This window comes from Colletotrichum fructicola, assembly GCF_000319635.2.
Source record: "Colletotrichum fructicola Nara gc5 chromosome Unknown KSG_Nara_v1_contig01, whole genome shotgun sequence".
Lineage (NCBI taxonomy): Eukaryota > Fungi > Ascomycota > Sordariomycetes > Glomerellales > Glomerellaceae > Colletotrichum > Colletotrichum fructicola.
In genome coordinates this window covers 7,050,835-7,069,735 of record NW_027094051.1, presented here as the reverse complement: position 1 = coordinate 7,069,735, position 18,901 = coordinate 7,050,835, and the positions used below count along the sequence as shown (strand labels likewise).

Below are 18,901 nucleotides of genomic sequence, written 5' to 3'. Positions count from 1 at the left end.
ACATGTCTTACGGATTCGAATCTTTTCTTTCAGCAGTGGAAGCCGTGATTTGGACGGCATGTCTCTCGGCGCCTGCGGCGTTGCTAAAGAGAAGTGAAAGTTCGACCCTGACTGAATAGAGCGCTGGAATGTCGTCATAGCTTGTATTGTCCACAATCTGTGTTGTTTTCCTGACTGCACAATGTCACTCATGACGATGGTTCACCTCCCCGAGAGCGGCTTGCTTCCACGAGACCCCCGAGTGGTCATCGAGATCGATGAACTGGGGTTTCAATAGGCCCAGGGTATTCAGAGTCAGTTCGAGTAAGCTCAGACTCTCCATCACATCACCGTGATGTTGGAAGACAGTTTTCCTCCGGCGAGATAAAACTTCCTCGACGTTTTTGGCCACTAAGGGTACTTGGCGGCTTGGCAGGACCTGTTGACATCAACCAGAGACATCTTAACTCACTACCAGCGGTAGACTGAGCCTTCCGGGTGAAGTTTTTGGCACTTTCCGAGGAACGCGGGCCCATCTGGATCGGCCCAGGCCTCCGACGTCACGGGAAGATCCCTTAGCGCGGCTCAACCAAGTCGACCGTCTCATCCACCGGCACGGCAATTTCTAGGCTAGCTTGCCATCTGCCTGAAGGCGGACACCCTCGACGAGCTAGAGCAACATTACCTCGAGTAGACTGGATGTTGGCTCTCACAGAGCTTCGGAATGATGCGCAAGCTCTCAATGTGGGCCAGTCCAAGGCTCCGGATGGAGTCTGTAGTCCACGGAGCCACCTCCGCCTAAGCAGCCATGGTACTCTCGCCATCCCACCACGAGGGGCCAAGTCTCGTTTGCGGAAATATCGCAAGGCTGCTTCGCAACGTCGCCGAGAACAAGTGGATATCGTGAGATTCGATACCATCCCAAATCCCTATAAGAGGCGTCGGCATCTCTCCCCTCAATCATCTCTTTCCCCTCCTCATCCGCATCAACAATCACCACCTCAGCCCTACACTGCAACATCCTCTTGGCAACTACCATCTTCACATCTCATCTACTCGCCCTCTCGCCAAGCTTCTCTACATCTTTTAATACGACCGTTCAACAGTCGCCAAGATGCAGTACAGGATCGCCTCTGCTGCCCTCGCCGCTCTGGCAGTCTCCTCTGTCAACGCCGGTCTCATCTCGCGCCAGAACGCCCTTGTCATCCAGCCCGGCTACATTGTTACCCCGGCGATCTCCTTCAACTTCCAGAACCTCGGAGCCGAGGCCCTCGCCTACCAGACTCTTGCACAGCTTCGCGACGATCTTTCCAGGACCGCTGCCCTGGTCGTCGAGCTCAACAAGGCCGCTACCACTGTTGCCGCCGACAAGCAGGCGCAGGCTCAAGCCGTTGTCAAGCAGGTCCAGGCCAACGCTGATGCTATCAGGACCAAGCTCGAGCAACTGACCGCCGAGCTCATCGCCAGGGGTAACGGAGGAGGTGGTGGCGGCAACGGCGGCGGTGCTCCTGGAGCTCCCGCGATTCCCAGCGTCGCCGTCCCGAGCGTCGCTCTCCCCGGTGTTCCCAGCGTTGCCGTCCCCAGCGTCGGCGTCCCGAGCGTCGCTCTCCCTGGTGTTCCCAGCGTTGCCGTCCCCAGCGTCGGCGTCCCCAGTGTCGCTCTCCCTGGAGTTCCCAGCGTCGCTATTCCCAGCGTCTCTATCCCGGGAGTTCCCAGTGTCGCCATCCCGAGCGTCTCTCTTCCTGGCGCTCCTGGAGTCCCCAGCGTCGCTGTTCCCAGTGTCGCCATCCCGAGCGTCTCTCTCCCCGGAGCTCCTGGAGTTCCTAGCGTCGCTGTTCCCAGCGTCGCCGTCCCGAGCGTCTCTCTTCCTGGCGCTCCCGGAGTTCCGAGCGTCGCCGTCCCCAGCGTCTCCCTGCCCGGAGCTCCTGGAGTTCCCAGCGTCGCCGTCCCCGCCGTCCCGAGCGTCTCTCTCCCCGGTGTTCCGGGAGTTCCCAGCGTCGCCATCCCGAGCGTTACTGTCCCCGGCGTCACCGTCCCTAGTGTCACTGCCCCCGATGTCTCCGGTGCTACTTCGACTGCCATTGGCACCGTTGGTGGCGTCGTCGCCGCTCTTGACGCTGTCGTTGCCCAGGCCCGCTCTTTGAACACCCAGGTCCGCACCCAGCTCAGTCTGATCGGCAGCTACCTCGAGCAGCTCATCACCCCTCTCCTCGGCCAGGTCAAGACCGAGTCTGCCACCGCCATCGCCAACTCCTTCAAGCAGATCGCCACCGCTACCGACGCCTTCCTCGCTGCCGCCCAGACTGCTCTTGCCAACGGAAACGGTGCCTCTGCCGCTCTCCTCCAGCGCATTGCCGACGCCCGCGTTACTCTCAACCCTACCCTCGTTGCTGGCATCAGCCCCAACGTCTCTGTCTAAGCGAACTCTTCGCACTCTTTTCTTTACCAACTACAACTACCCACATACGAGTCTGGCAAGACCCAGACGATGCTGGCATTCACTATTAATCAAATTGACTTGAGCGACAAAACGACTATCCATATGGAATACTGGACTTTTAATGACAATGGGAGGAAATAATAATGACAATATGGGCGGACTACACTCCTTGGAAGGGTGAAACATAATGAATAATACTATACTTAGCCGTAGGACTACTATCCTCAATGTAATGAGTTTACTTATCAATTCCTCATCGACTTGCTCTATCACTCGATGCTCGGACTGCTTGCCTGGTTTCATCGGCGATTTCGGCGATGACCCACATTTCGACCCGATTCAGAGACCCACTATTCGCCGTCGTGTCGGTTGGGAGCCGGAGCCGATCGGTGCAAGCCATTCTAATGGAACTCAGCTGTCTTTCAATTGCACCAATGGCTGTCAGGCTGTAAATGTCCCAATCCTCACTTTGTGCGGTAGGCCATTTTACCGAAGCCGATCGCGCCCGCACAGCTTTCGCGTGTTCGAAGTCTATCAATTGGTGGAAGGCTCTCCTTTCCAGGTCTTGTGGTGAATAAGGTAATATGCTTGGAAGCGTAAAAATGGCGTGTTTTGTGTAAACAAATTGAATCACGGCGCAGAGGCCCGAATAGAGTGAGTGTGGAACCCCCTCACCCCGGAAATTCAGGGGCGGAGCGGGGACACCGTTAGGCCTCTTTCGATCGGATGACACATTTGAACATGCACGTTTTTGGTTTCTTGCCGCCCTGCGTTCTTTCGAGAAAGATAGGAACTTGCCTGTCGTCTTCAGGAGAGAATGAGGAAAGGGCGCCCACAGGCCCCGACTCAGACCTGTCCAACCGCGCGCCAGCGGTATCCTTGTCTTTCAGTGTAAACCCCAGAACAGAACGGGAGATCCCCTCAGGCGAGTGACCCCCTTCATTACTTTGGACGAACAAGCGAGAATTTGCAGCCAATCTGTCTGCGTGATGAAGACAGGGGCAGGTTGGTGCCGGATCGTCGGCTACGGTGGGATGAGCTTGAAGCCTTGGATAGATTGACGTCGGATTGCTCCGCCGTACAAACTTAGCCAAGTGAGAAAATAAGAGAATTGAACGTCAACTAGAGCGGACGTTCATAAACGCCTCCCGCCCCCGGCCAAGCACCACGATGCGCTCTCTCTGACTCTGCTTTCGTCGTCTTTTGCCATTCAATTCCATTCTTTTCTTGTCCCCTCGAGGTACAATCACGTTCTTTTTCACCAGTCTCTCTCTATCTCAGTCTCTCTTTTCCAACTCTCACCAAGATGCGTTTCTCCGCCCTCACCGCAGCCGGCCTGCTCGCCACTGGCGTCAGCGCCAACCTCAACGAACTGGCCAAGGCCGCCGGCAAGAAGTACTTCGGTACCGCCACTGACAACTCGGAGTTGACCAACACCGAATACGTCGCGATCCTCAAGGACAACAAGATGTTCGGAGCCATTACCCCCGGTAACGGTCAGAAGTGGCAGTTCACCGAGAAGAGCCAGGGCGTCTTCAGCTACACCTCCGGCGACGAGATCGCCACCTTCGCCAAGGACAACAGCATGCTTCTGCGCTGCCACACTCTGGTCTGGCACTCTCAGCTTCCCACCTGGGTCTCCTCTGGTACCTGGACCAAGGAGCAGCTGACCTCTATCATTGAGACGCACATCTCCAACGTCGCCGGTCACTACAAGGGCCAGTGCTACTCCTGGGATGTCGTCAACGAGGCCCTTAACGAGGACGGCACCTACCGCGACAGTGTCTTCTACAAGGTCCTCGGTACTGACTTCATTCCCATCTCTTTCAAGGCCGCCGCCGCGGCTGATGCTGATGCCAAGCTTTACTACAACGACTACAACATCGAGTTGGCTGGCAACAAGCAGAAGGAGGTCCTCAACATCATCAAGAGCATCAAGGATGCCGGTGCCAAGATCGATGGTGTCGGTCTTCAGGCCCATCTGATCGTCGGCAGCGCTGGCTCCCGCTCTGCCCTGAGCACCGTCCTCAAGTCCTACGTCGACGCCGGCGTCACCGAGGTCGCCTACACCGAGCTCGACATCCGCCACAAGAGCATCCCCGCCGACACCACCGCTCAGGAACAGCAGGCCACCGACTACGTCAGCGTTGTTGGTGCTTGCCTCGACGTCGCCGAGTGTGTTGGCGTCAGCATCTGGGACTACACCGACAAGTACTCCTGGATTCCCTCTGTCTTCCCCGGCACCGGTGAGGCTCTTCCCTGGGACGAGAACCTCAAGCCCAAGCCCGCCTACACCTCCATCTCCAGCCTTCTCGCCGCCGCCGGTGGTGCTGCCCCCGCTACCTCCGCCGCCCCCGTCGCCACCGGCGCTGCCTCTTCCGCCCCCGCCGCTACTACCTCCAAGGCCGCCGCCGCCGAGCCCTCTAGCTCTGCCCCTGCTGCCAGTGAGCCCGCCGCCAGCGAGCCTGCCGCCTCTGTCCCGGCTGTCACCCCTGCTCCCAGTGTCCCTGCTGCCACTCCCGCTCCTGCCACCACTCTCGTCACCAGCGTGAGGAGCAAGAACTGCGGCGACAACGCCGAGGCTGCTTCCAGCGCTCCCGCTGCTGCTGCTTCTGGTACCGTTGAGGCTGCTGCTGCTCGCTGGGCTCAGTGCGGCGGCAACGGCTACACCGGCCCCACCACTTGCGCGACTGGATACACTTGCCAGAAGCAGAACGACTACTACTCCCAGTGCCAGTAGAGGAGGAATGAGAGGACAAAGGAGCCGCTCCGGATAGCGGCTCCGATGAGACGGTGAAGAAATTCGTGTATATACTTTTATTTCAGCTGAAAGGTACATATTTTCATATGCCTTCACCTTTTGGACCGTGCTGCCAGTGACGTGCGAGGTACTTTTTGATCGTGGTTAGACTTTGCTACAGGCCATCCACGAACTCATTGACTTTTGTGAAGGGTGTCGATACCTTGATGTCGGCGAAAAGTTTCAATCAGTGACTCAACCCTCATATGAGTCAAACTGCAAAGCATTGGCACTATGTCTTCCTCTCTGACTGTTTGAATCATCTCGGTCCAATCCGACCTCCCCAACCCACCGCCCAGCGCTGCAAAATGCAGGTACGGCACAGTGGCGGCGGCGCCTTGGTGGTCCCGACGTCCCCTGAAAAGAAAACCGCCCGATAGGGATGGACGAGATTGAGCAGACCAAACAACCTTATCCAAGGGGGAGGGACTGACTGCACTGCAACGACACGAGGCGGTCAATCATTCCAGGGGAGATCGTTAGATACCTCAACGTCGAAAGCGCCTTGTCTCTCGTATCAACCAATCGCTACCTGCACCAAAACTTAAGCAGCAAATTCCTGTTTCTAATAAGCAGGCTCGATAAACAGACTTCTTGCAACGTGCTGAAGGTTTTGCAAAGTATCGAAAGATGCAGATGTGGGCTTGCTTCACGTGCCTTTTGATGCTGCCTCGATCGTCGTTCCAACGTCGTATCTTACCCAAAGAGACTGGGGACGCGTCTCGTGAATGCCTCGATTGTCGAGAGCAGAGATGGCGTAAGTTATGGGGAGACTGGAAGATGACAAGCACCCAGTGTGTTGAACAGAGAGAGCCGCCTTCGCTGGAAAGGCTGCCAGTCAATATTCTTCGGGGAATTTCTCACTGGCTGAAGTACCTGGATGTCATCGACCTCCGAAGCACATGTTGCCTAATGCGACTCAACGTGTCTGCTGACTGGGTCCCGTTGCACAAGCGGTTTCTTGCCGTACGAGGGTATGAGCCAATCATTCTCCACGACGGCACCATCTCGCCAGCCAGGTATCCGTGCTACGGATGCTTTCAAGTGAAGAAGCTCAAGTCCTTCACCACAACCCACATTGACCTGTCTGTCGGGGACCCTGACAAGTTTTGGAAACGGCAGTGTCAGCACTGCCTGCAGCGGATGTACGTCAAAGACGGCGTCGGACCCTTGGAGGAGTGGCGACGGCGGCGTCCATGTTCGGATTGCGGCTGCTTGAGGTACAGGGGCCAGCGCTGTCGTGCATGCTTTTCACCGTTGCATCTCTACAGAAACGTACAACCGGATTTGCAAACGACGCCCGCTGATCGCTACGGCCAGGTATTGGATCAGATAAGGATGTGGAGCGCCGAATATGCGACAGCTCTCCAGTCTTTAGACGCAGAGGGAAGTTTGAGCAGATATCCTGAAGTTCTCCTTACGCAGCGCCTTCGCGTGCTTTGGAAAGCTGTTCATGATGACAATGTTCAGCGCATGTCCTTGCAGATGGTCTGAAAAGTGGCACTCGAGCGGCCGGGCTCCCAGAGACGGCCCCACATGTTCGGCGCCGGCCCCATTTCGCGGGCCGCGAGCGGCTTTGACAGTTCTCTCGTGGGAGCCGGATGACCGAGGTTGCGGCACAAAGAGAGTTTGGCGGGTTGCAAGCCTGGGCATCCCCGCATTGACTGCTGTCATTCCCGTGTCAACCCCGCGGTGCCGCATGGTGGTGTTCTTGGATGACGACACCCGGCAGGTAGTCTTTCGTACTAGTATCTAGCAGTATAGTAAGCAATTGAAGTAGAAGTTATTCAACTCATTTCTACTCTTGCAAAGTTCCTGGGGAATTCATTACGCCCTAGACTGTACACCTGTGAGAGACAGACCTACCTTGCGTTTTGAAAGACTCGGAGATGGCAAACCAAGCCAACGGAGGTGGAAACGCCACCACAGACCAGTTCTACCCCGGCGCAGAGGGCGCTACACAGAACTTCAGCAACTTCATCGCCGACGCAAAATACGAAGACATACCACCGCAAGCCATCACCAAGCTCCTCGATCTGATCATCGATCACATCGGTGTCGGAGCCGGCGGCGGAGCCCAGTCGGAATCAAGCAGCCACATCCTCAAGGCCGTCGAAGCCTTTTCAGAAGGCTGCGCCGGTGAGAGCACAGTCTACGGCAAAACAAAAACATACCCCAAACACATCGCAGCTCTGCTGAACGGCGCATTCGCACACTCCTTTGACTTTGACGATACCCTCGCAATCGGCATCATCCACCCCGGCGCAAGCGTCATCCCGGCCGCCTTGGCGCAAGCTGAAGCCTCCAACGCCTCCGGGCGCCAGCTTCTGACGGGTCTCTCCGTCGGGTACGAGGTGGCGTGCCGTCTCGGCCGCGCCCTATCTTCGGGTGGCTACCCCCGAGGCTTCCACAACACCGCCACGGCGGGCATCTTCGGCGCCGTGGCGGCCATCTGCAAGATCAAGGGCTTGACGGGTGAGCAGGTCTACAACGCTTTCGGGCTAGCCGGTTCCAAGGCCGCGGGTTCGATGCAGTTCCTTGACAACGGGTCGTGGAACAAGAGACTCCATCCCGGATTCGCGGCCCACGATGCGTTTCTTTGTGTTGCCCTTGCGGAGGCGGGTGTCACTGGCGCGTCGCATGCGATTGAGGGGAAATGGGGCTTCTTGCAGGCGTATTCGACGAAGAGCAAAGCCGCTGGTCTGACGGAGGACCTGGGATCCGAATGGCTGTTCGCCGCGACGGCGATGAAGCCCTTCCCTGCCTGCCGCTTCACGCACACCGCAATCGAGATCACGGCAAGGGTTGCGGCTGAAGCCAAGTCTGGAGAGCTTCCGCAGAAGATTACGGTCTGGGTGAATCCCTCTGGCTATGATATCATCGGGCGGCCGAGTCCGAATAAGTTGCATCCCGAGACCATTGTTGATGCCCAGTTCAGCATGTACTATCAAGTCGCCGTGGCCTGGTTGTTTGGGAGTGAGGCGGGATGGAGCGTCTATGATTCCGAGAAGATGAAGGACAAGAAGGTGGCGGAGCTTTGCGATCGAGTGGAGGTTGTGACCGATGACAGCTTCAAGGAAGAGTTCGAGGTAAGGATGTCGTTCCAGGGTGTCGATGGCGGAGCTGCCAGGGAGGAGGCTCTAGTGTACCCGCTAGGCGAGGTCGAGCACCCATTCTCGAGGGAGAATGTCAGCGACAAGTTCTGGGGTCTGGTCCAGCCGGTGTACGACCAACAGCGAGCTGAGAACATACTCAAAGCTGTGGACAATCTGAGCAAAAGCTCTGCTGCGGAACTGCTGAAGTTCCTATGAGATTCCGATATCTTTAGCTGAAGATCTAGAGCAATCGCGAATCTTGAACCATGCACGTGTCGGAAGAGCCCCTTTCCTCGCCCCTTTCAAGGGCGTCCTTGCGTCTCTTATCTAGGACCCGCAGCATCCACCGATACAAGACGATCCCGGACCCTCTACCGTTGTTTGAAGTTGTGGATTCGATCGCGAATTCCGAAGGCAACTTGTGGGTCACTTGAAGCTTGTGTCAATATCATGGGTTGGTTTTAGGGCTACCCAAGCCAAGAAAAGTCCCGCGAGGGCGGCATTTCATGTGTCGGGGGCTTCCCATCTTCGCCGGTCCCGGCACCCTGATCCACATTCCAGGAATGCAAAGACAGCAGGACTTCCTCGTAGGAATCTTGACAGTACAATGTCGACGTCGCTTTCGTTTTCTCTCACATGCTCGCAGACATCACGGCTCTCAGTCCAGATTGAAATCTCGGATGGTCTCGTCTGGAGCTCTCACCAGCCTCCCGCAGAGACGGGAGCGATTCTGACTTGAGCGCCGTGCATTGCCGTATGCGGCCAAGGACCAGAAGTCGCCGACGCATCGGAAAGGATTATTGCGTCTGATTCAGCCTTTTTAAGAGAAATACGACGTTCGCCTCCAATCCGCATTAGACTTCGGACTTTTGTAAATTGTCCACGCGCAAGAATAGCAACCGGCGCTGAGTCTCCAGGGATGTCACACACCAACTCTCCTCCATTTGGGAACTCAGCCCGGCATGGCTCCACCATTATGAAATCGACCCAAACTTTGACGAGCTCAAGAAGAGCCATTTCCCCGCCTGGAGTGCATCCTTTGCGCCAGATGCAGAAAGTCCTTGGATGCTGAAAGGTGTTCATATGTCCGAGCTTGGTGGTCTGGAGTCAGGCCGATGCCCAGGGTGCCATGATATGATCCGTCATGGACTATTGGGCGGCACAGAGGCCGTGGCAACGGCTCAGTCGCCCAACCGCGTATCGAGAACGCCGCTTCATTTCCATGACGCCTCTTCCGAACCATCATTCATCTCCGCGTGAGCATCCTGGTCTCACGTTGCAACACCACGATTGATTGATCGTCTTCGCATGGGAGTCGCTGCAGTGGTTGACACAATTGCGGGAGGCCCCGATCCGCCAACGCCGTCCGTCAAAGTGCGCTTTGACCGCCTAGGGCCGGGTACAATGCGGGGGATGACACGCTGAACCGCCATTTTCATCTCGCTTCCTGGTTTCGACAGCCAGGGGAACCCCTTCTTCTTCCAATCGCAGGGCGGCGGATGCGACTCACAGGGTGTCCCTCCCGCTCGACATGTTCTCTTCGGGGAGGATCACGCTCATATTCACGAACCACGTTCTGTCGTGGTGGTGTTTGGGCTACCATCCGAACTCCTTTCTCGGGTGATGTGCGGAGACATGGAAGCCTGGACCTGGACTCGGGCTGGGCCAGATCGGACATGAAAGATGACGGGCTTCTTTTATAGCCAGGCATTGCCGTCTGGGGGAAGAGCGATATGGGTCGACGGAGATCTTTAGGTCTCTGCGACCGTTTATTGTTACCTTGTTCTGTCCCCCTGGCAGGCGCCGCGAAAAACGAAAAAAAAAAAAAGTTCTGCAGCGACCGCAGAGCTCGCTCTCTTCTCTCCCGCCAGATGACGGTGCTCAGCCCGCATGGACGACGTTCCTTTTAACGAACTTCCTCACGATGACTATGGCCCGTGGATGCTTGCGATTATCTGGGGGCTTGGGGCCATAGCTGGGGGCTTCATGGGATTACGACTTTACTGCAAGTTAACGCGACAACGAGGTTTATGGTATGATGACTACTACATGATAGCAGCTTTGGTGAGATTGTTTTCGCGCCGTGTCCTGGCATCATCGCAACTGACACCTACAAGCTTGCATACATAACGTTCGGCGTCTTCATCTCGATCGACGTGTCATACGACTTTGGCAAGCATAATTGGGACATCACGCCAGGCAACTGGTCTTGGCTTCTCCTCCACGCCAATCTGTCTGGTTCCTTCTCCATCATTGCGGCATGCTGGAGCAAGACGTCTTTCGCATTGACGCTGCTGCGCATTGCGAATGAGCGGTGGATGAAGTATTTGATCTGGTTCATCATGATCTCAGTCAACATCGCGCTTGGCCTCAACGTGCTCTTTACCTGGATCCAATGCACGCCTGTCGAAAAGACATGGAGGACGGCTTCGACCCCCGGGACGTGTTGGGACAAGAGCATACCAATGAACTACAACACGTTCACGGCATCATACTCTGGCGCCATGGACATTGTGCTTGCAATTCTTCCGTGGAAGATAATCTGGGGCCTCTCTATGACGAAGAAGGAGAAGTTCGGTGTTTCGCTCGCGATGAGCATGGGTGTCTTGTGAGCATTCAGCATTTCTAGACCTAGCGTCTGCGCATGCTAACCACTGACATATGTGCTTTAGCGCTGGCATTGTTTCATTTATCAAAATCAAGACGATTACGGCCATCGGGGCCTTCGACATCATTGATACAGTCGAGCTTGTAATATGGGGCGCTGCAGAGAGTGCCGTCACCATCATCGCCGCGTCAATACCCATCCTTCGGGCGCTGTTCCGCGACTACAAGCCGCCGCCGGCTCGCTTCATCAGCGACGAGGAGTCGATGCTTCGTCGGCTGGGTGAGGCATCAGTACGGACGATGACGAGGCCACAAACGGCGGGGATAAGGCGGTCGAGATCAGAGATGGAACTGATCGAGATAGACAGGAGCCTTGGTTCTAGAGGATATGCAGACAAAAACGACCTGGCGTTGCAAGCGTGGAAAGGGAGGGACGAAGACTTTGACTCCAAGAAGGAAATGGGGAATGGAGCAACGCTGTCGTCGCAATTTGATGCATTTGGGAGAGGGGTTCAAGAGCCGAAACGCACCCACGTGAGGAATTTCTCCCGGAAGGAAGTGAAGTTAGTTCCTCTTCAGTGACCTCAATTCTACTCGCAAATTGCTTCATTCGCCTGCCTTTCGCAAAGCGCATTGATCGTGTCCTTCATATCCAGTGGATTGCTGCTTCAAGGGGGATGAAGTTGAATCTTATTCCAATTGAACCCAAGTCATTGATCGGGTGTCTCGAAGGCGGTCCTTCATGATGTCATAGCAGCCCCTGCGATGTCTCCTAAGAAGTGCTAATGTCTGACCAAGTCTGAGATGGATCAAGTGTGGCTTCCTATCATCCCTCTGGCACAAAGGCCAACGGTGATAAATTCGCGGGAAACTTGCATCCAAAACCCCGAATTTCAATGTCCGAAGTTATTTCCCAATTGTTTTCGCTGTAAGGTTTCAACTTGGTTTTCCCTCTTCTAGAAAAGCATCCCGTCGCTGTATGATCGAGCACCCGCACCTCCCTCAGAACAAGCTTAAAGTCGCCAGGACCGCGCCGCTTTCATGCATAAAATTCAAATTCTCCATTGGTCTCGGCCATGTCGCGCTGTGAGAAAAAAGCATGGGCCCGAAATAGACCTGAGACCTTGACTTTATGACTTGAAGTGGTCAATAGCAGGAAGCCCTGCCGTAGGGTCTAGGCAGCAGGATTACCTATGAAGGAGAAGGAAACGGTAGCATTGGAACGAACGCTAAAATCCTTCTGCCGTCCTTCGTTCGCTGATCAGAACAGCACTAGTTCATGATGGTCGTTTAGTGCATTGGTCTCACAATGTTTAAGAACGCGACATTCCCAGCAACGGCCGGGTGGTCTGCGACTCACATGCATTGGGCCAAAACGACATAAGATTCGTCTGTTGAACACAAACTTTGTCCCTTTCAAGCCACCCCCGCAAACATCCGACGACGAGTGAGTGCAACATAAGGTACTGTATGGGAGGGGGAGCCCACACCACGTTCAAGATGAATATTCTCACCAACTTGACGACGCTCTTCACCGCGATGACACTCTCAAGCGGTGCGTACGCCGCCCGGATGGGACGATCGATCCCGGATTACACCACATCAGAGGCTGGCAATCCGTTCGTGGACGGATGGTACGCCGACCCAGACACAGCTGTCTACAATAACGAGTACTGGGTTTACCCGACATCATCATACGCATACGAGGAGCAAACGTACCTTGATGCGTTCTCCTCCAAAGATCTCGTGCACTGGACGAAGCACTCGAATATCTTGACAAAGGCTGATGTATCATGGGCTCAAGAGGCTATGTGGGCACCTGCCACCATTGAGCGCAATGGAAAGTATTACATCTACTTCGGCGCAAACGACATTCAAGAAGGCGAGAATAACGTGGGTGGCATCGGCGTCGCGGTGGCGGACAAGCCTGAGGGCCCTTACAAAGACGCCATCGGCAAGCCCCTCATCGGCGAATATCACAACGGCGAACAACCGATCGACCAAGACGTCTTCATCGATGATGACGGCCAGGCTTACATTTACTATGGGGGGCACGGACACGCCAACGTCGCCAAGCTGAACTCCGACATGATCAGCATAGGGAACTTCTCTGACGGCACCCAGTTCAAGGAGATTACCCCCGAAAACTACGTTGAGGGATCATTGATGTTCAAACGGAATGAAAAGTACTATTTGATGTGGTCTGAAGGAGGATGGACCGGGCCTGACTACTCCGTATCGTACGCCATCTCAGACTCTCCCCTCGGGCCTTTCAACCGCGAAGCAAAGATCCTCCAGCAAGACGCAGCCGTAGCCACGGGATCTGGTCACAATGCTGTGATCAATATCCCTGGAACCGACATCTGGTACATCTTCTACCACCGCCGACCACTGGGAGACACTGACGGCAACCACCGGCAACTCGCTTACGACCGCATGTATTTCGACGAGAACGGCAAAATTAAGCAGGTCAACATGCTTGTCAAGGACAATTTTAGTGATGGAAATCTCATTGGATGGAATACCGCGTTTGAGGGAAAGTTTTCAGTCAAGGATAACCAGTTGAACGCGGAAAAGACGTCGGCCTGGAGCGGCAAGGCCCTTCTGAATACGGGATTTGAAGATTTCGTTTTCGACATCGACATCACCCTCGTTGACCCAGACGTCAACTCAACCGCCCGCGACTCGGGTGACGCGGGCGTTCTCTTCGGAGTTACTAGCGCTTCAGCAGGTATTGACAACGTCACCGGCTTTTATGCAGCTGTAGACGCATCCGGGGCAGTTGTCCTAGGACAGATGAACCAGAACTGGCTCCAGCTTGCATCTGCTGACCTGGACATCAAGGCGGGAACAAAATATCACTTGCGCGTTACGGCGATTAACAAGGAGGTTAAAGTGTTTGTGGACGATATGTCTATATCGAAACTCACTTACACGGTGTCAGTAAGCACGAAGGGAACAAGCGGAGTTCGTGTGTTTCGCACCGGTGCGCTGTATGATAATCTTTCCGTGGCGCATACGAGCAATTAGCGTGACAAAATCTAAACAAAATTGTTGAGACTTTCTGTTCATCTCTTGACCGCCATGAAAACCTCAGCTCTTTCAATTATCCGCATAGTGCGTGCCGGCTCGAATCCGTTCGTGCAACATGGTACTGCAAGGTTTTCTACTATGGCTGTGGTGCTGTAACTACCTCAATCATCCCTAGAGTGGAAAGATGACTTGAATGATACCCATATTTACATCGAATTTGGCGTGCTGCATGCTAATCTCAGAATGATCACACTTCGAGAGTACAGAATGCTAAATTGTCTCGATTGTCTGAGACTATATATGTATGACCTGCAGGAGACTTTCTTTGGCAGCACATGTGATGGTTATCTTCCATACGGTCTCTACATAACTAAAGAGAAAAAAATGGAGAAGAAAGAAGCTGCAGTGTCAACTATTTATCCTCGGAGCTTAGCGGCTTACGACCGTAAACGACATAACCATTCCAGTAAGCATGAATTTTGAGATTCTTAAGATCCTTGCGCACCTCGAGACACATGACCATCGCCTCTTCTTTATTCCAGTCCAGGACGCGAGTGAATAGGCCAAGAGTAAGCGCCTCGAGACCATGAACAAGCTGTACCTGGTTGGCAGTGCCAACCTCCTTGAGCTTCTGGTCCTTCGGCCAAGGGGAAATTGGAAATCTAACACGCGTGGTTTTGATCTCCTCAAAGCCTGCGGCTTCCATCATAGCAGGTCTTTTGTTTGTCTGGTTGATTGGTCGTCCAATTTTGTCGCAGGCTTCGACCAAGAGGTGGCTCCACTTGTACAGGGCAGAGTCTTCTTTGAGGGTGCCATCGTCACAGACGGGTGGCCAGATGCTGTCTTGAATCTCGAGGTAGCCGCCTGGTTCCAAATTTTTGTATGCTTGAGCAATGACGCCCTCCCAATCAGCAAAGCTGCCGTTCATATCGCGACAGAAGATGAAGTCGAAGGGTGTCGACCACGTCCATTCCTTTTCGAGGTCGTCAACCTCAAAGTAGCAGTTAGGAGGCACGTAGGTTGATTGGATGGGACTGAGGTCAACGCCTTGAACTGATGCCTCTGGGTGGGCATCAGCGTAGTCGAGGGCCCAAACGCCCGTACCTGTGCCGATGTCGAGAACCCGTTTGGCGCTGATATCATTTTTCGGACACAAGCAAAAGTCTCCGTCCAGAGTCAACATCCAAACGTAGTTGACTGTGTCCAGCCGCTCTTGCTCTCGGGCATCGTTCGGGAAAGCATATTTCCCGTCACTCATGCGGTGATATGTTCGTCCGTTCTCCCGGCGATAATCCAGGATGCTTGATCTCAGAGAGGCTTGAGATTCACTCGTTGAGGAGCCTCCAATTGAGGCGGAATCATCTGCTACAGCTTCTTCAGGGAGAATCGGTGGCTCATCTTGCTGTTGCGTGGTCATTTTCGTTCGTTTTTGTTGCAGATTGATGGTTGTACGGTTGAATATGCTGAGGTTGGAGAGAGGAAAGAGAGCACTAGCTGACCCCTCTTTGAGCGGTGAATGTTATCCCACGACCCCCCGCTTTTTACGTCACATATCAGCTTCATCAGCAGTTATTATTTATCCCTTCTGCTGTTGGTTGGTGCTGTTGGGCGCAACAACTTCCATCTTGGGAACATGAGCCCCACTATATGCCACGGTAGGAATATGCTAGGCGACGCGCGTTTTCCAACCTCGTTTTCTCCAGCATGAGTGTTCCATGACGTCTCAGGGATCATTCTGTTTCCATAGGTAGGCTCTTTTTCCATACTGTTAATATTCCAGCCAATACCCCTTGGTACGTTTTGGCCGATTTGGGTGGTTCATAGTGGTTGCCGACTCAGATAACACATGCCTATGAGTAAATACTGCAATCAGCCCAACCCTATCGCATTTCGAGTCGAAATCTTCAGGGACAGGTGCTTTCAAGCTGAAAGTATGTTTAAATCACTTTACTCATTATCTGTGAGGAATACACACCGGTCTGTTCCCAGAATTAGGTTATTATCATACAGTATTGTTACTAGATGAAGAGGCGAGATGTAACCTCAAGTATTAAACGGTATGTGGTATCTAGACGGGTTTCTCATTCATCATTCTTTTCAAACACGGTCTGTCCCAAACACTGGTTCTCTAGCTGTTGCTTCCCTCAGACTGAGGAGCGCCACAGTACTTGGTGCAGTAGTGGTTCAGCTGGAATCATGAATTTGTTAGTTTGTACATATGTGCATAATCAGCCAGGCATCTGACTTACCTCGTCACCTCCAATGTGCCAGCCATCGGATCTGCAAGCGTCTCCGTCCTGAGGCTCAGAATTAGTCAAGTTCCGAGTGCGCCGGATTCCGAAAACGGAGTCACGAGCTTACCATGTGGCAGTCGGGGCACTGATCCCACTGCTTGTTGCCCGTGTTGCGGCGACGGTAGTAGTCGCAAGCGCACTTGGTTGCCTCGGGCATAATCTCGTACTTCTTAGACCAGCTGTAGCTGACACTCCAACCAGTGCCACCAATGGGCTGCTCAACACGGTTACGCACGCAGGCACCGAAGTTGTGAAGTTTGGCTTCGACGCTGCAGAGAGATTTCTGGTCAGCATCTAAGGTATTCCCTCCCAAGTCACCCGAAGATTGAGATGTAGACGTGGGTGGAATGAAGGTTCAACCTACCTAACGGCGAGAGCCACGACGAGGGCAGAGGTGCTGATCTTCATGTTTGTTGGAAGTTGAACGGGAAAGAACTTTGATGCGTGGATATGCCTCGTTGATTTTGAGTGTTGATCTGCGACTGGACATGCCAGTCTTGAGATCTGCGAGGTAACACTATATATGCTCTCATGTGCTCAACTGCAGTGAGAACATAGATGGCTGAGGTCTGGGACCCCTCCACCTGTGATAGGATTTCATCTCCGAGATGGCCTTTCCAGCCTTTCGCCCTGCTTTCAGACCGAATGATGTGATAATCCTTTCCCTCCGCGTGATACGTGTTGCGGGGGCAATAGTCTTGAGCCATGCTGCTCGGGGGCTGGTCTTACTCGAATCCAGTCAAGCGCCGGCGCTCACTCTGAATTCACCACAGAAAATCCCATGAAGAGGTTCAAAACATGACTCAATTTACTATCTATCAAACGTGCAAAACCTTCAGAGGCCATCTCGGCGCAGGCGTCTTCGGAATGTCGGCGATATCTATCCACTTGGCGGGAACCGTCTGAGCAATGGGTATTGGTCACGCACTGTTCTTTGGGAAGCACCTGCGAAAATCTGTGGAAACTGAGGACTCCAGGACTGAGTCGAGAAGAGCTGTTTATCTCGTAATATGGATCATTGAAAGGCTTGGTATTGTGGTTTTCTGCCCGGTATAATAAGGTCACTGACTCAGAATATATCTTTGGTGGGTAAGTCGTGGGCCGCGAGGTACATGCGAGTTTTGCGAATCTAACACAGACAGATCTGCAGGAATGGAACGGTGTAGAATTAAGCTTAACTTGGGGACAAGGTCTTTGTAACTAGTCTCTTTCAATCGTCACCAAATTGGTCTATTTAATTGAGTTTGGCTAACCGTCGGACGTGGAGACATCACCTGGATGGCTTCATCTTGGCGTAGTTCCACTGCGGCTCCTGCCATACGAAGTACGGGGTAAGGCAATGACTCGGAAGCCATTTGATCTGATAATCTGAATAATTCGCGCGGATTTGCTCGGGTCAAGGGCAGCGGTGAGTGGTCATGCTTCCAAAGGCGTAAGGCGTGGATGAACCACTGCGGCAAGTCGACTTGCGCGTGAGTTGAGACTTTTGACCGGCAGCTGAGATAAGAAAACCACTAAGGATGACGATTTGATAGTATAAAGTCGTTCACATATCCCAAGAATTTTGCAACACACTTGCCCTCACCACACCTCTCATTGCTCCCCAAGTCTCCTGTCGTCTTCAATTCATCAAAATGGCTTCTCGCTTCGTCACCGTCTGCCTTGCGGCAGTCGCCGCCGCTTCTCCGGTTTTTGTCCCTCGGACCACCAACGGCACCAAGTTCGACCCCGAGCGCGGCCTCTTCCCCGGAGAAGTTCTCCTTGTCGGCCACGAGCACAGTAAGTGGAGGAATCCATCATCGCCTACCATTTCCCCAGCCATTCCCCGTGCTCTTAGAAGAAGCGAGTCCTTGGCATGAACTGTGTCTTGGCGGTCCTTTGCAACGAGCTACACTGGGCAGAAAACAGGCGTCCCGCGTATCGTGAATACGATAGGCTAATCTTATCGTTGCAGTGGAGGTTGTGGACAAGGATTCTTACTCGGCGATGCTGTCAACCAGCGGCATTCTGTCCTCCCCCCCTGACATCGACCGTTCGCTTCTGGACTTCGAGGAGCCCACGGAGGAGGAGCTCAAGCAGCTTGACGCCCGTCAAGCAAGCTGCGATATGACTACTGCCGTCGTCATCACCAGAACCGACAGGTTCTACGACTGGGATCTCCAGATGAGCCCTGTATCGATTGCTGGTGGCAACCCTATTGACATCAGTCTCACATCGACTTACACGGTCACTGATACTCTCACCATCACCGGCGGTTTCAGCCCGACCATTGTCACCGGATACTTGACATCCAACTTTGGCGTTTCTGGCTCCCGATCCTGGGCCACTGCTCAGGCCATCATGGTCAGGGGAACCGTATCCGCTCACCACACCGGTGTCATGGTCAACAACCCTTTCAAGACCAGAAGATACGGCCGTGTCATGAGAGGCTGCCTTGGAAAGCAAACACAAATCGGAACGTTCATGTCCGATGCTTATGTATGACCCACGTTTTCTCAACTTTTGCGTATAGAAACTGACTTGAGAACTAGGAGGAGGGAAGCTACGGCGGAGTCAAGTGGATCAGAGGAGCAATCACCCCTTGTGAAAAGCCGGGTGTCCACCGCCCGCTTTCTCGCTGTCAGGGCGGCGGCAACTTCGTTTAAGCGAAAAC

General features: G+C 54.0%; 8 protein-coding genes across 8 annotated transcripts; 6 read left to right on the top strand and 2 right to left on the bottom strand.

Moving 5' to 3' along the window:
- Window positions 1-1,093: 1,093 nt before the first annotated feature.
- Prx (Periaxin) lies at window positions 1,094-2,398 on the top strand (the record flags this gene model as incomplete). The annotated part of the gene is made up of 1 exon (XM_032029031.1): window positions 1,094-2,398. The coding sequence occupies one exon, from the start codon at window positions 1,094-1,096 to the stop codon at window positions 2,396-2,398; it is 1,305 nt and encodes a 434-aa protein (XP_031891501.1).
- Window positions 2,399-3,725: 1,327 nt separating this feature from the next.
- xyn1-2 (Endo-1,4-beta-xylanase 1) lies at window positions 3,726-5,159 on the top strand (the record flags this gene model as incomplete). Its single annotated transcript, XM_032029030.1, has 1 exon — window positions 3,726-5,159. One exon carries the CDS (start codon window positions 3,726-3,728, stop codon window positions 5,157-5,159), a length of 1,434 nt encoding a protein of 477 aa, XP_031891502.1.
- Window positions 5,160-7,108: 1,949 nt separating this feature from the next.
- yxeQ-0 (Uncharacterized protein) lies at window positions 7,109-8,530 on the top strand (the record flags this gene model as incomplete). The annotated part of the gene is made up of 1 exon (XM_032029028.1): window positions 7,109-8,530. The coding sequence occupies one exon, from the start codon at window positions 7,109-7,111 to the stop codon at window positions 8,528-8,530; it is 1,422 nt and encodes a 473-aa protein (XP_031891504.1).
- A 1,674-nt stretch (window positions 8,531-10,204) lies between these two features.
- Window positions 10,205-11,304, top strand: CGGC5_v001997 (uncharacterized protein; the record flags this gene model as incomplete). Its single annotated transcript, XM_032029026.1, has 4 exons — window positions 10,205-10,378; window positions 10,432-10,922; window positions 10,987-11,212; window positions 11,290-11,304. 4 exons carry the CDS (start codon window positions 10,205-10,207, stop codon window positions 11,302-11,304), a joined length of 906 nt encoding a protein of 301 aa, XP_031891251.1.
- A 1,117-nt stretch (window positions 11,305-12,421) lies between these two features.
- On the top strand, window positions 12,422-13,951 carry xsa-1 (Xylosidase/arabinosidase; the record flags this gene model as incomplete). Its single annotated transcript, XM_032029025.1, has 1 exon — window positions 12,422-13,951. One exon carries the CDS (start codon window positions 12,422-12,424, stop codon window positions 13,949-13,951), a length of 1,530 nt encoding a protein of 509 aa, XP_031891250.1.
- A 415-nt stretch (window positions 13,952-14,366) lies between these two features.
- CGGC5_v001995 (Secondary metabolism regulator LAE1) lies at window positions 14,367-15,371 on the bottom strand (the record flags this gene model as incomplete). Its single annotated transcript, XM_032029024.1, has 1 exon — window positions 14,367-15,371. The coding sequence occupies one exon, from the start codon at window positions 15,369-15,371 to the stop codon at window positions 14,367-14,369; it is 1,005 nt and encodes a 334-aa protein (XP_031891255.1).
- Window positions 15,372-16,082: 711 nt separating this feature from the next.
- CGGC5_v001994 (uncharacterized protein) lies at window positions 16,083-16,656 on the bottom strand (the record flags this gene model as incomplete). The annotated part of the gene is made up of 4 exons (XM_032029023.1): window positions 16,083-16,142; window positions 16,204-16,251; window positions 16,316-16,517; window positions 16,613-16,656. 4 exons carry the CDS (start codon window positions 16,654-16,656, stop codon window positions 16,083-16,085), a joined length of 354 nt encoding a protein of 117 aa, XP_031891254.1.
- Window positions 16,657-17,882: 1,226 nt separating this feature from the next.
- CGGC5_v001993 (uncharacterized protein) lies at window positions 17,883-18,893 on the top strand (the record flags this gene model as incomplete). Its single annotated transcript, XM_032029022.1, has 3 exons — window positions 17,883-18,027; window positions 18,203-18,726; window positions 18,780-18,893. 3 exons carry the CDS (start codon window positions 17,883-17,885, stop codon window positions 18,891-18,893), a joined length of 783 nt encoding a protein of 260 aa, XP_031891253.1.
- Between the last annotated feature and the right edge of the window lie 8 nt (window positions 18,894-18,901).